This window comes from Opisthorchis viverrini, assembly GCF_000715545.1.
Source record: "Opisthorchis viverrini unplaced genomic scaffold opera_v5_367, whole genome shotgun sequence".
In the NCBI taxonomy this organism is placed as follows: Eukaryota; Metazoa; Platyhelminthes; class Trematoda; order Opisthorchiida; family Opisthorchiidae; genus Opisthorchis; species Opisthorchis viverrini.
In genome coordinates, this window is record NW_008752027.1 from 385,097 (window position 1) to 399,235 (window position 14,139).

General features: G+C 45.1%; 1 protein-coding gene across 1 annotated transcript in view; it reads left to right on the plus strand.

Moving 5' to 3' along the window:
- T265_10456 (hypothetical protein) overlaps window positions 1-14,139 on the plus strand; it is a gene marked incomplete at both ends in the record, with an annotated part of 43,721 nt that overhangs the window by 10,261 nt on the left and 19,321 nt on the right. Inside the window, 2 exons of the mRNA XM_009176831.1 lie at window positions 2,062-2,106; window positions 8,923-9,125. Of these exons, the coding sequence (XP_009175095.1) occupies window positions 2,062-2,106; window positions 8,923-9,125 (248 nt within the window). The remainder of the gene's footprint in view (window positions 1-2,061; window positions 2,107-8,922; window positions 9,126-14,139) is intronic.

Here is a 14,139-nt window from a genome sequence, read left to right on the forward strand (position 1 = left end):
TTGATGATGATGATGATGATGATGATGATGATGATGATGATGATGATGATGATGATGATGATGATGATGATCACAGTCGGTTGTTGGAATGCTGAACATGAGTTTTCCTCGGAAACGAGACTATTAATTTGAGGGACGAGAGTCACTATCTCGTTTCTGGACTTGTAATGCTTCACTTAGTTTCTTTGACATACAACTCTCATGAACCTTAAATACTTGCTAACAGGAAACTTTGTCAGTAGTTTGACTGCGGGAAGAGACAAAATGTCCAACAGCGTCAACTTAAGCTACCTGCCTAGTCTAATGGTCATATGTGTTTTCACCTCCGCGAATTGGACGTTCGTTTTCTGCGTCGTGGATGTTGCATATTCTTGTTCCTTTCCTTTTTGTAATCGGTGACAGCCGAATATGCTCGTGGTTCCTCTTGACGGTTGGTATGATTTCGGTTTACATACGGGGACGAGATATCCCAAGTGGTTAGAGTGCGAATTTACTGACCAAAAGGTCTGTGGTTCGAACCCGACCTCTGCCTCTCGACTTCTCCTGTCTAGGCTTGGGCAACCTGGCAGTATCCCAGCCCTCGTGTTTCCTTAGGGTGGCATGGCAGCTAGGAACCGGAAGGGTGCTACAGCTGAACGCTTTCTTTCTTTCTCACCTGATGTCCCTATTCGAAATTCACATATATATCCCCAAACACCATGCAGTCGTCGACCTCACCTGTGGAAATTTGGCATGCGTTCATACGTAGGATTTGTCAGGAATTCATTGATGCACCATTATTTTGTGGATGATATTATCATGTCAGTAGCAGAAACCAGTCCATCAAAAACCGGTTTTCGGCGAGATATCATCGTCTTGGGTGTTAATTTTTATGCGGGATGTTCAAGCTGCACTAGGGTTCTGTGTCTTGGATTTTCTCAACTCACTTATCTTCCGAATCATTTTTAATCAGGTCAGCACTGCAGCTATGACCCTTTTCGATTAATAATCTGTCATTTGTTTCACTCTGTGTGATCTGAGGAGGAGGTTGCTTTCGCTCTGCACGTGTGAATTTCCCCTCTGTACAGCTTCCGTCGTTTACTGTAGCTCAACATCCCATTTCGGGTTAGACTTCTGCAAACCAAAATCGTTCGTTCGACACAATGTCTGTTTTCATATTGTTAAAACTTTGCGAGATTTTTCCTACTTTATCGTCCCAGCCATTCCCACAAGTGCACGTCCTTCTATTCAGCATTGAGGTAGGTGTGCACTTGGTTTATTAGTTGAAACATTGAAGAAGACTACGTGAATGCGTGGATGGAAACAAGGCCAGCACTAGCTGTCCACTTGAATAGATAGGAGCGAACGGACCCATCACCTCACCATATCATAGTTGAACTTGTCCATCAGTCAAATATCTTTGAATCATCGAGTGTTTCGAAGCTTCCTTTGGTCACCTTACAATGCGCCCTTCATTGCGGCCATTTCACAGTGGCGTATGGTAGCGCGATCGACTTTTTGTGGTGCAGTACTCGCTTCGATGTTTAAACTCTGTTACAAGACTTTGTTCAACTTGTGTCACCAAGTTTCACTTTTAGACCCTCGTGAAAATCCATTTCCGCGTACTGTCATTACATAAACGGGCTATTTCCCGTACACAAAATTTATAGAGCATTCAACTGGTAGTGTGTTTCGGGTTCACCAATGATTCGGTAGTTTAGGTGTTTACTGGCTCTGTCTAAGTGATCACTTGAAGTAATATTCCGAGATTCACTTGACACTTTTCTAACCTACTCACATCTATTTGGAATCTATTCCGCCATCGCCTTGTAACCTTTATGTATAAGAACACCTGTTGAGTTACCAGTCACCACCCCAAACGGCAAGTAGGGTACGCAGACTGCGCTTCAAACACGTATATTGGAAGGTCGGTTGTTGTGTGTCTCCTCTGTTCTACAGTTAGCTCATGTACATCCAAGATCCAGTCCGTCTTTGTCTAATATTCTCATCAAGAAGCATGTCTCATCCGCCGTGTGCAAATGCACAGGTCCTTTACTTAGTCGCTATGTTTCGCCGTTTTAGCCTTCCACAAAGGGAAAAAGCCCCACACGGATCGAACGGAGTGATGTGAGTTTCTCGTCCGAACGTTCAGCATGTATTATTTCCCAATAGTTGCCTGCTGCATGCGCTCGGCTTCTTGCCACCAATTCCAAAACTACTTGGAAGTGACTTGGGCGTACTAATCTACCCTTTTTATGACCGAAGGGGAGACTTCCCATCGTATGTATCCTCAAAATCATACTGACGTCGGAGCGTAGAAGCAGCCTGTGTTCAGTTTCCCCTCCCCTCTCACCTGTCGATTGCTTGCTGTCCCAACATTGAGTCGCCACATCGCTGAGCATTCCGTTTGAACAGATGTGTAACCTACTCAGAACCCTTTCTACCAGCTACGACACCTGTTGTGATCACCGTTAATCTACGAAACAAGCTGGCTCTAGTGTTTGGACATCCGAAGTTGGTTTCTATATTCATAATTACAACTGTGTTGGCAGACGACCTTGACTGCATTCCCAAAGTTCAACCCTGACACATCCATTTGACTGATTGCTTGGTTGCTCTGTTCAGTTCTCTACCATTGAAAACAATCACGACAGATTCTCTTCCGAGTTAACTTCATCCTCTCAGGCTTTTGATCATAGAGCCTATGGTATCCTTATAAAGTTGCTCTTCACTTTATCCACTTGACCTCAGTTCTTATCCCAAAGTAATACTAATAAACAACGGTATTTCCACTGTAACACCCCTTCTGTGCCTAGGTGTCATGCCATCCGAAGGAAGCTCGACGGTTGAAATACTACCAGGCTACCCAAGCCTAGACAAGAGTAGTCAAGTTGCTGGGGGGTGGGGTTGGAACCAGGGACCTCACGGCTAGCAAATGTACATACTCATCTTCAACACTCCGGCTACCCCAGAAATCATCTCTGATTTCCGTCGTACCTTTATTATCACTTTGGATGAGGGGTTTCGCATAATGGGTCTCCCATCCCTCAGTAATTTATGCTCACGTATGAGAAAATTTTTGAAGGCGTGGATACCTATCAGTTAGCCATGCCATGATCACGCATGAATCTGGAAGTTGGCTCTTTAACAAGCAGTCTGAGTAGCAAAGTTCTGTGCCTCCACTTCCCACCCCACCGGAAAAAGAATAAAAAGGAACAGCCTTTCTCCAAGGAACTCCACCTGAACTGGCAGTATTGTAACATACTTTTCGACGCATAAACCGTGGCCGAAATGAAAGTACATGGTTGTTGAAACCGGCGGTAGTATGTTTGGCAAGGCCACAGCTCCCTTCAATGGCGGCTGCAGATTACCAAATTACCGAGTCAGCACTCGCCCGCGCAGTTTTTGTTGCACTAGATGAACCTCATTTTATAGAACACTTTGACCTATTTAGTATGTTTGAATGCAGTTCTGTGACGTCTAATTCTTGCAGGTTTTGAATGAGACGGCGGTTTCAGAATATCGTCCGATTATGCAGATTTCTAACCATCTGAATGGAGAATGCCTCAGTATTTCTCCCTCTTTTCACTACTTCCTACTGTTTGCTGTTTGAACACTTCGTACCTCTTACGCCCGCACGATGCCACATCCTCTATAGTTTATTTTCGCCATTTACTTTTGACCCCATTCGCTCTTCTCAGTATTTCCCTGACTTAGGTCATTTTCATTCTCGACCCACCGCTACTTGTAGAGTTTATGAAGATTCATCGACAGCCCTCAGAAGCATTGTTTGGTGAGAAAAACTACTTCGATTTTTTCAATGTCATTCCATTCGAAATATGAGGTGGCCTTTTTGCTACGCATTTAGTTAAAGATTATTTATTATGAACGATCGATTCGGCCACGAATCATTGGGTTCTCTAGATGACACCAATTTAGTGCACAAATGATTTTGTTCAAGTAGAACAACAGAGTGACGGAAACTCTGATCGGCCTCACGAAGGGTAAAACTAATCGTCAGCTTTCGAACAGCTTTCATCAACCTTATGGGTGGCATGTACCGTCTAGACAAGCGTGTAACTCCATTTATTTTTAGCCTGCTCGATATACATTGTGTGAGGATTTTATTTTAAGCCATAATCAATGTCGAGACCGCCCACGCAGGTAGACGTGGGCTTGTCCCTCTCTCTTGTTTGTGTTCCTTTTTCTGGCTAAAGTGTTCTCAAGTCACGCGCATACACAAATGAACCACGATCTCTATTCGCTCATGTTACAAGCGTTTCCAATTTGCTCTTCCTATCGATTTGTTTTCGTAATCATGTCATCAAATGCTCATGTTACAAGCGTTTCCAATTTGCTCCTATCGATTTGTCTTCGTAATCATGTCATCAAACGTTCTGATACGTATTCTAATTACCCTTGTTGCGCTCACCCAGTATTCCCGTGGTAAACAAGTGCTGGGTGAATACACTTTCAGTACAGTGCAAAACGGTTGTATGTGACTGTGTATGTACGTTTGTCGTCCACAAATGGTAGTAAATTCTGTTGAACACTACCAAGCCGCGCTACTCGTTGTATCGATTCATATAAAGTCGCGCATGTACACTGCCCTGCGAGGGACAAGCGCGTGCACTTTGTCTCAAGCACCAGTTAATAAGTGCAACGAGGTCGGGCAGTTTGCACGCCGTGTAAGGGAGATTGATAAAAAAAAACCAAAACTGCATTTTGCTGCAATCCGAATGTGACTGTTTGCATCCAATTGTCGAGCGCTGAGTGCAGGAACGAAGGCTCCGTCATTTTGAGTAGCTCTTGTCGGAAACGTCTTGTTTGTTACGAAGCCATCCATCAACGCAAATTGACTCATAGTTACACTGGTGTTACTCTTTTCTTAACTTTTAGTCGACTAGCTTCCGACAGGCTCACCCAAAACATCAGAGTAATCTACCTTGACTCTAAAACAGAGAATCCCATTGGAACATTATGGAAAATCACCACCTGAGAAAGTCACGGTAGAACATTGGCAATCAAGTGGGGACAAGTGCAAAAACACCGCACGCCTGTCGAAAGACACTTGATAATGGTGTTACCGGTAGGCTCAAATGACTCTAATCAGCATCTCCCGTTAGTGGTATATTTTGACAGATTTCAGCAAATTTGTGAAAAGTTTGTTTCATCAAGAAAACCGTATGATTATCGTTCGTGTCATATTGCGTATGCAGCGATCAGTGATGAAGTGTTCAGTGTCATTCAAATGCTACTGTACACCAACTCGTGGCTCGTATGCTTGAAGGTGGTTCAATTTCTCTACTGTAGGATCTATTGTCACCGCCTTGTGGGGCCCGTTGAGAGATTCCTATTATTTTCGCGTCGTTACTTTTTGCAGCGATCAGTGATGAAGTGTTCAGTGTCATTCAAATGCTACTGTACACCAACTCGTGGCTCGTATGCTTGAAGGTGGTTCAATTTCTCTACTGTAGGATCTATTGTCACCGCCTTGTGGGGCCCGTTGAGAGATTCCTATTATTTTCGCGTCTGTTACTTTTTTCGTGACATTTTCGTTCGTAATAACCAGCTGATTCAACTTTATGCCACCCTCTATTTACTTCCATCAAAATCCAGTAGGCTAAAAGTTTTATCTTCCATAACCTTTCACAAAAGGACCATTAATTTCCGTATGTCCGATTTTCGTTACGCTGATATGTGACCGATCTTTCCTCCTATCGATGGAGGTGACAACTGCCTCAGAAACTACTTTTCCAACTTCCCGGCATCATAATCGGCGTTAAAACCGACATGCATCTGGATGATATGTCATTTCTGGTGCGGCATCCCTTTTTAACCTGTGTTTGTTCTCGCGTTGCGTGCTATAACATCAGGCATATTTCTATGGCAGGCAACACATCTCGACGCCTCTGGTAGCTTGACTCTCTCTATATATATACAGTACGAATGACTTTGACCTGAGCTCATGTGTACTCGTTAAAGCGGTGGTTTACTGTCTCTAGTGATTAGAGACCACCTTTCGCAGGGCCGACCAGGTGACAGTTGGAGCATGTTAGTTGCTCACTTAGTTTGCATGGGTCATCAAACATATCAGACTTGATCACTGCAGTGTTTTGCATAAACCGCTGTAATATTATTCTAAGGCTCTCGGCTACGCTCGTTGACGGTCGCAGAGCCGATAATGAGCACACTATACTGTATGTACATGAACATTGTGTGTATATCACTCAACATGTGTGAGCGATTTTTTTCATTCCCTTTGTTTATTATTCCAATCTAATTTTCCTCCAGCCGATGAAATCAGCCTGACCGTAAAGTTGGACACACTGTCTAGCTGTTCCATTCTTGTTGAAGCCTTTGTTGAGATTCTAAAGCGCGACCTTTCGGGTAGAGATGGACACTGCTAGTGGCAGTTTAACTTGCTATTGAAGAGGCTGTGACCGATTTTTTGTGTGAATGATTGGAGAGCGTATCCTAACCTTAACATGTTTGTCCTAAAAAGTTAAAATCTGCTGAATCGTCGCCACAGTTCACTTCTGAGGCGTGAAAAAAAGTGCAACAACATATCACGACAAAGTACGTCTTTTTTCTGTTCCTTTATCTCGGACCTACTCCGCGTGCTTAGGTACACAAACGATGAAAAAGTATGGTAGCTGCTTATTGGTCTTCCGTCCATTGGTGTAGAATTCCAAAAGTCTGGTAACGTTTTACAGGACTGTTACCTCTGCGCCTTGGCTGACCTGCTTAAGAGCAGTTGATCCGGCGAAACACAACACTGTCAGTTGTACACCTGTTTTTTGAAAGCCTTTGACCGTCGCTGGTTAGCAGGCTATAAATGTCTCTTTCACACATACCAAATTTCAGTGCACTAGGTGGTTACGAGCAGAATCAACAACTGTCTAAATATGACCATTGGCCAGTAAAGGGTTTCTTGTAGACTGCATCCGTACAATTCACACAGATACCCAATCGAAGACGTGCAGATTGATTCTTGAATTCGCGATCTCTTCAAACTCGTGCATCTCTATAGTGCTTCCGCAATGTGAAATTTGTGTATTGATGTGTCCGAAACGGCGTAGGTTTTGGTCGTTAGTTCCGGTATCAGTCTTTTCTCAGATCATCCTGAGTCTAATTACCTTAGTAATATCAGCCTGTTTTACTCTTAGGAGTGGCATGATTGACTGGGTAACAAATTGCGTCTGGTTGGGCTCGGGGATTAGAACATCTACCTGAACTGACCTTAGTTGGTATTGGGAAGCTGCCGGAAGTATGACTCACCGAAGACTAAGCTCTGTTTGTCACGGTTTTAAGTAATTAAAGTTTAGCTACTGCTTTTGGTTATTAAAATAAATAAAAAATCGTTCAGCTGTGGCAACGTTTCGGTGCCTAACTTCCATACCACCAGAAGGAAGCATGAGGGCTGAGGTACTGACAGGTCGCCCAAGACTAGACAGGGAAGTTGAGATGCAAAGGTCGGGTTCGAACCACGGACCGTCGGGTCAGCAAATTCGCGGTCTAACCATTGGGCCATCTCGCTTTTGGTTATACCTTGCACAGAGTCCACAAACGGAAATACAATTCAGTGATGGACCACATGTCAGCAACACGCCGCCTTCCGAATAACAACTAACCTTCAAATCATATGGTCATGCCTGTGTCGGATGTATATGCTCAGAATTTGTCCTCGTTTAACTTTTCATAGCCGAACTGATTGTTTTGTCCTTGGCTGCGCAGTTTACTCTTACCATGTTTCGGAATCGTTGGTAAAGATCTCAGTTAGGTGTCGCTGAGTGTATTGGCTTATTCATATCACCTGTCCACAGAGGGTTCGAATCATCGATAAGTGGTTAGATTGCTATAGCTGAATCAGAGCACACCATAATAATCCGGTATATTCTCACCAATCGTCGATGTTGAATTGAGTAATTCACTCCTAGAAATCAAGTTGTGAAATGCCAACTCGTTGTCCCTTCCCATTGTGACAGTCTGAAGCCATGCTCGTTTGGTTATGCTCAAAGCACACGACACTTCACGTAACATGCAGTCTGGATAATTGTATCGCAGTGACTGAAATCCCTGCAAACTTGGAATGCACAAAACAACACGAAGAATTTTCTTTATTCTTCATTCTTGGCGATTTTTCGGACGCACCTTATCCCGGATAATGAAACGGGTGTGCAATCAAACAACGAAAGACGAAAATGGGACCTGAGGGGAAGTAACTTAGCGCGGTGAAAGTGCTTCTCAATCATGCAAGTAATAGTTTCGAAAGTTCGACTCTGAAGGTGAGCGAAAGCAAGAACACCAGTGCTATGCAATGGCCTTATCCGATCGACACCTTTTCGGTGCCTAGCTGCCACGATATCCGAAGACGAGACAACAAGGGCTGAGATGTCGTCAAGTTGCCCAAGCTTAGGGACAGTCAGGATGCTGGGTTTGGGTTCTAGTCGCAGACCGTCAGGTTTGTGCGTTCGTGCCTTAACTACTGATCTAAGGTGTTTTAGTTTTCCACATTGAAGGACATCCGTCTGTGATGGTAGATGGATAGATATCATTCCTATTCCATGGGGTTATTTGTACTAGATACCTATGTTACTAATGGCGGGTAGCGCAACCGATTCAAGGTAAACTGGGTACATTGGATTTTAGCCTTCGGTACTGGTGACTTGGGCTCACATAGGTGTCACAGTTAAGTCTATACATCCGAAATCGCGAAACAACAACCCGCGCACAGTTTCCTCGTAGTTCACCCAATGTCTCAACTTGGGCTGCAAACTTGGCCGATGCAAACATCATCTACGCTCATGTCGATTACGGTGTAAACGACCAAACTAGCTTTGTTATTTGAGCACGTAACATCCGTCCAGCAGATTTGGTGTTATTGGGTTTTTTTTTCGCTCACTGAACGCGACCATCTTTGCGTTTTGTCTCTTCCTGCAGGTATCCCAACCGGGTATCCTGGTACTAACAGACGAGGAGAAGCGTACTCTTCTGGCTGAAGGTTATTCCATCCCAACACGTTTGCCTCTTTCGAAACAAGAGGAACGTAATTTGAAAAGGGTACGCCGAAAGATTAAGAACAAAATTAGTGCTCAAGAAAGCCGCCGAAAAAAGAAGGAATACGTGGAGGCTTTGGAGAGAAAGTAAGTAACTATCCGACCTTTTTGCGGTTTTCAGGACCTATGCTGTTACTGTCATTCTAATTCACCCAGAAGACGAAAATCCCTTAGAAATTTCCATCACAATGTTATGACGCACTCATTGGTCCTAGTTGCTTGACCGCTTCACCAACATTGACCCCATTTAATCGAAGACGACCCGAGACATTACTGGCTCTGTCATATACTCAGGGACGTAACTTAGACCGATCCTCGTCAAGCTATTCTAGGACGCGAAACTATTACATAATACTCCATAATCAGTCCGTTCTGCGGAGGGCTGTTGCGCTGTCGTAGCTTATAGAAATCGACCGCCTCACGCGCGTATGTTTCCTGGCCAAGTTGACTAGCGCGTATCTCACAGCACGCGTGCTACCAGCACAGAAATCTTCAAATGCTCAAATGCCATTTTGACGCATGCTGACGTGCGTTTAATCACTTTATGCCAATTTTATGTGCTGATTGTGTGGTTGTACTTTACAGTGAGTCATACGTCCAGTATGAAGGTTATGTCTTCAGTATTGCTCTTGTTATGTGCTGGAGCTGACGTTTGACTCACACCCAGTCGGTGACGTGTTCTTGTGGTAATAGGGAAGTTCACTGCTCTCCAATACCACTGACAGTTTCCGTTACGGTACCCTGAATGGGCGTAGAGTTTTTTCCACGCTCTTATCACAATAGCTGTAATATCCTCATTTTTCGTAATGCATTTCAATATTTCGCCCCTCAGCGTACAAACCCACATCTGTAATTCCTGTTGCATACCTCTGATCGCAAATCGGCCTGCACGCTAAACTAGCCTGACTATGGAAGTAGGGTGGCTGAAAACTCCTCGATAGCCCATTTAAGCAATAGGATGTTCTGTACTTCTGAAAACACTAAAAACTCTTCTAAAAACTCTTCGACATCATAAACGAGCGAATCAGCTGGGTTCCGGCTGAGCCCCCCGTCAAAAACAAATAGGTGTGCAAATGAGTGTATTTCGCTAGCCTGACTATGCTTGTTTACTTCTCGTCACTTATACTTGAGTCGCACCACTTCATTCCGGGTCGATCTGTCGGGGAGTCGTAGTAGGGCATTTAGTGTGTTTGTAATAATGAGACAAAACTAACTATTCTCTCGAAGACGTGTATTAATCTGATGTCTCCGAGTAATGGAACGGGTAATTCAAGCATAATCAGTCAGATTTCCATAGTACGCATAGTAGACAAATGCACATGATTGGTGGTTTCGACTGAACCGACCCAAACGGTGAATTGAGCGTTGTCTTCTCCTATGTGGGCGTCCGTGGGTGAAATGCATAGCATCATTTAGGAGTTGTTTTCTTGAGAGGAGGAAGAAAGTTCTCTGCTGTCAGGACTGTCTGATCGAGAAGCGGTTGTAGTCTGCCATAACACTGCTTGCTGCGTCCGAAGCGTTTCCGACGGCTCAAAGGGTCCACTTGTGAAAGGTCATTTGGCACGACTCCTGGAACCAATTACTTTTCATACATCTATCTTAAAGCTGTATGGCGTTACAACTGCAACGTTTGTCGATCGTGAAGCGCTTCGGCATCAGTACACATTGTCTTTGTTCTAACTAATAGACTACTACTTGTAGCCGGTCGATGTCGTTCGGAACACCCGGTGTAAGCTGTAGCACCCTTTCGGTGCCTAACTCCCATGCAACCCGAGGGAAGCGCGAGGGCTGGAATACTGCCAGGTTGCCCAAACCTAGACAGGAAAGTCGAGAGACAGAGGTCGGGTTCGAACCACGAACTTTCCGGTCAGTAAATTCGCGCTCTAATCACTGAGCCATCTCGCCCACACACTCGGTGTGCTTTAGTTTGCGAAATAACTATTAGACTACCCGTTTTCCGCCTGTAGACTCTCTACAATCGCGACTATGCCAATAATTCTAGGATATGTGCTGGCTGTCTTAGATCCTATCTTATATTTCCTTGACCGGAGGGTCCCAACCTCTGCATCTCGACTGCTGCTGCCTAGGCTTGGATAACTTGGCACTTACTCAGCCTCCGTGCTTCCATAGGGTGGCATGGCATTTGGACACCGAAAGCTGAATTATTATTACCTATTATTGTTTACTTCCACCACCCGGTACAAATGAAGTACTTCAATAGAATCGCGAGGTAGTTACGCGGCCAATTAAAGTCAATATTTTCAACATGATCATGGCTGAATTTCGTGCAGGCGCAGTTCCAAGTATACTCTTTACTCATCATCAGCGATCTGCACGGCGTTCTGTCAGTGAAAATAGGGATAAAATTCTCGTGTGCTTGTTTGTAGCGATGCACTGTCGGCCATGGATTTTGGGATTTGCTGCTGGGTGGGAATTCCACTAATGTGCTCATCAATTGGCATTTCGACTTTTGGTATGTACCCTCCACTTCACACAATACGTTTTTCTCTTTTTGGCCATAATCAACACGAATTTTGATCTTGAATACTATTGAAGGCCTCGTGGAACATCGTTTGGTGACCATGGCCACCAAGTGTCACTGTTGGACGTAGGAAAGTATGAACTAAATATCACAGTCAGGAAAAAAGCCCCGAAGATGCTATTTACAGTTGAAGCGCATCGGGGCTAGTATACCGTAGTATACCCAAAATACGCCTTGGTCCTGTAAGGTGAGATTGTGGAAGTGTCTTCATNCTTCATCTCATCCCTCAATTTTATTGAATTGCCCTCTTTCCGGACGTCCACTCTAAAAACCACGTACTGGGTCAACGAATTCATGGTTTTATGCATTCCGTCGGAAAATAGTAATATAACTAGGTATATGACCGCATACGCATTTCGCACCCTGCGAATTCTTTCTTGCGTGCACTGGGAACTTGGACGATCAATTCAACAAGTGTTTGAAAACACCGTAAACCTGTGCGCACTTATCAGTCGCTTGCTTTCAAATTTTTCGGAAATCTGAGTACTGTGCTACCTAAAAACGGTAGACAGATCTGGTTATAGGTGGTCCGTTGACCTTGAACAGCCCTTCTTGTTCAATCACGTTTAGTTGGATAGCTAGCTCTTCCATGAAGACCGTTGCTGGTATGCTCCGTCACATCACTAATTGGTGTTTGGCCGGTTAGGGACTCCATCATGCTCGCTCACAGGTCACACTATTTTACAGAGCTAGAGGCTCATCCCGACGAAGGAGCTCCGCTCCTGGCTAGGTTCCTCAGCAAGTCATTCCCTATGGCATTGCCAAGAAAAATCTCTACTTCGGTTTGAAAGTATCTTCCTCACTAACCAGATATGACTGTAAAACCTACAAGAGGTCGAATGAAATCTACACGCCGCAGTAGCTTGGACAATTTGGCCCAAACCTTTTTCAAACATTATTGAGGTTGAGATCTGTTTGTCCGTGTGACGAATCCTAACAAACAGTTAGCGGAACACCAAGCTTTTCGCCACCAAAGATTTCCATTCCAACTGACGTTCCTCAATGCACAAGCACCCAGAATGATCGGGCAACAGGCTCCGACTCACTTCAGTCAGATTAGCGCAGTCATGCAGCTTGATTCGTCAGAGACACTAAACACAATGCGCTTAACGTTTCAGCTTATGAAGCAACCAATTGCATTCTGAAGTTTCAAAGGACAGTTTAATGTCCAACTCATTGAACTTATCCGAAAACCTCAGAATTCAGGTATCTTTGTTCTAGCTGAGCGTTTCAATGTACACCTTGGAAGCTGGGTTCAAAAGGGGTTGATTTCAGAGGGTCTGCGTGATCCCACCCACAAAGGAGTGAAAACGATAAACGGTTTCTGATCTTGTGTTAATCGTGGTTTATTTCTAGCCACTCTGGACTTTCCACACCAAAGCGGAAATTAGAATCAACTACATACCAGTGCTGAACACAAGTCAGTCGCATTGTAGGTAGCCACTTTTGACTTACCCTCTACATCGCGACTTTTCCTGTATAGGCTTGGACAGCCCTCGTGCTTCCTTCTGGTGGCATAGGAGCTATGCGCCGGTAGGTGTTACAGCTGAACGAGTGTCTTTTATCTTTTTCGAAAAAGTTCGGTGACCGTCGGTAGATTTATTGCGGGGCAACGTTTCGCTCACAATAGCTTCGTCCCGACCTAAAGCTGCCACCTTGACGTGGTGGTCGGGCTTGAGTGCTGCAACGATCCCGCGGGCTACACTGGCTGGAACTTCGTTCCACAAGGTGCAACCATGCCAGGAAGGCCAAAGGGGAGCACCCAGACCAAGAGCAGCGAGACCCCATACTACGAGTAATCGTAGTAGCTCAAAAGGCACCTGCTTTACACAGCCGCATCAGGACTGAGACAGTAATGCCTTATTCCCTGCGCCCTCGGGTTAGGCCAACCCCCTGCAGCCGAGCAGGTCAGACTGTTGAGTCGTCGGCTCCAGGCAGGGTCCCCGAATAAAACCCCACACTCCCACTGCCTCGTGGGTCAGACTTTTGAGTCAGAGGCTAGGGGCAGGGTCCCCGAATAAAACCCCACACTCCCACTGCCTCGTGGGTCAGACTTTTGAGTCGAAGGCTCAAGGTGAGGTACCTCAACCAAACCCCCTTCCTCGGCCTGGGCAACCGGGAAGTATCATTTGCCCGCGCAGTTCAGCGTCCACCGATGTCCCTTCCCAACCCCTTCCCACCGCACAAGCAAACGTCGCTGGGCCATTTGACTGTCAGCCATCTGACCGAAGGGCCTTAGGCTCCCCGCTGCCCACAAATACTAAACAAAATAACACCTTTCTAAATCCACGAGATCCTTTCCACATAGGAGCTTTCAACGTCGGTACTCTATGTCAACTTGGCAAACAGGCAATGCTTGCTGAAACCCTGTACTCCCCTAAAATCGACGTATGATGTATCCGAATCACGCATACAAGACCCGAGCGTGGTTCTGCATCTCAGAACGCCAAGGATGAACCCAGCTCTTTCACATTTCTCCCTCCGTGTGTCTGGTGACCCAGAAGCGATGACTCGTGGAATATATGGCGTGGGAGTTGCACTCAGCCCCAGAGCTGAACG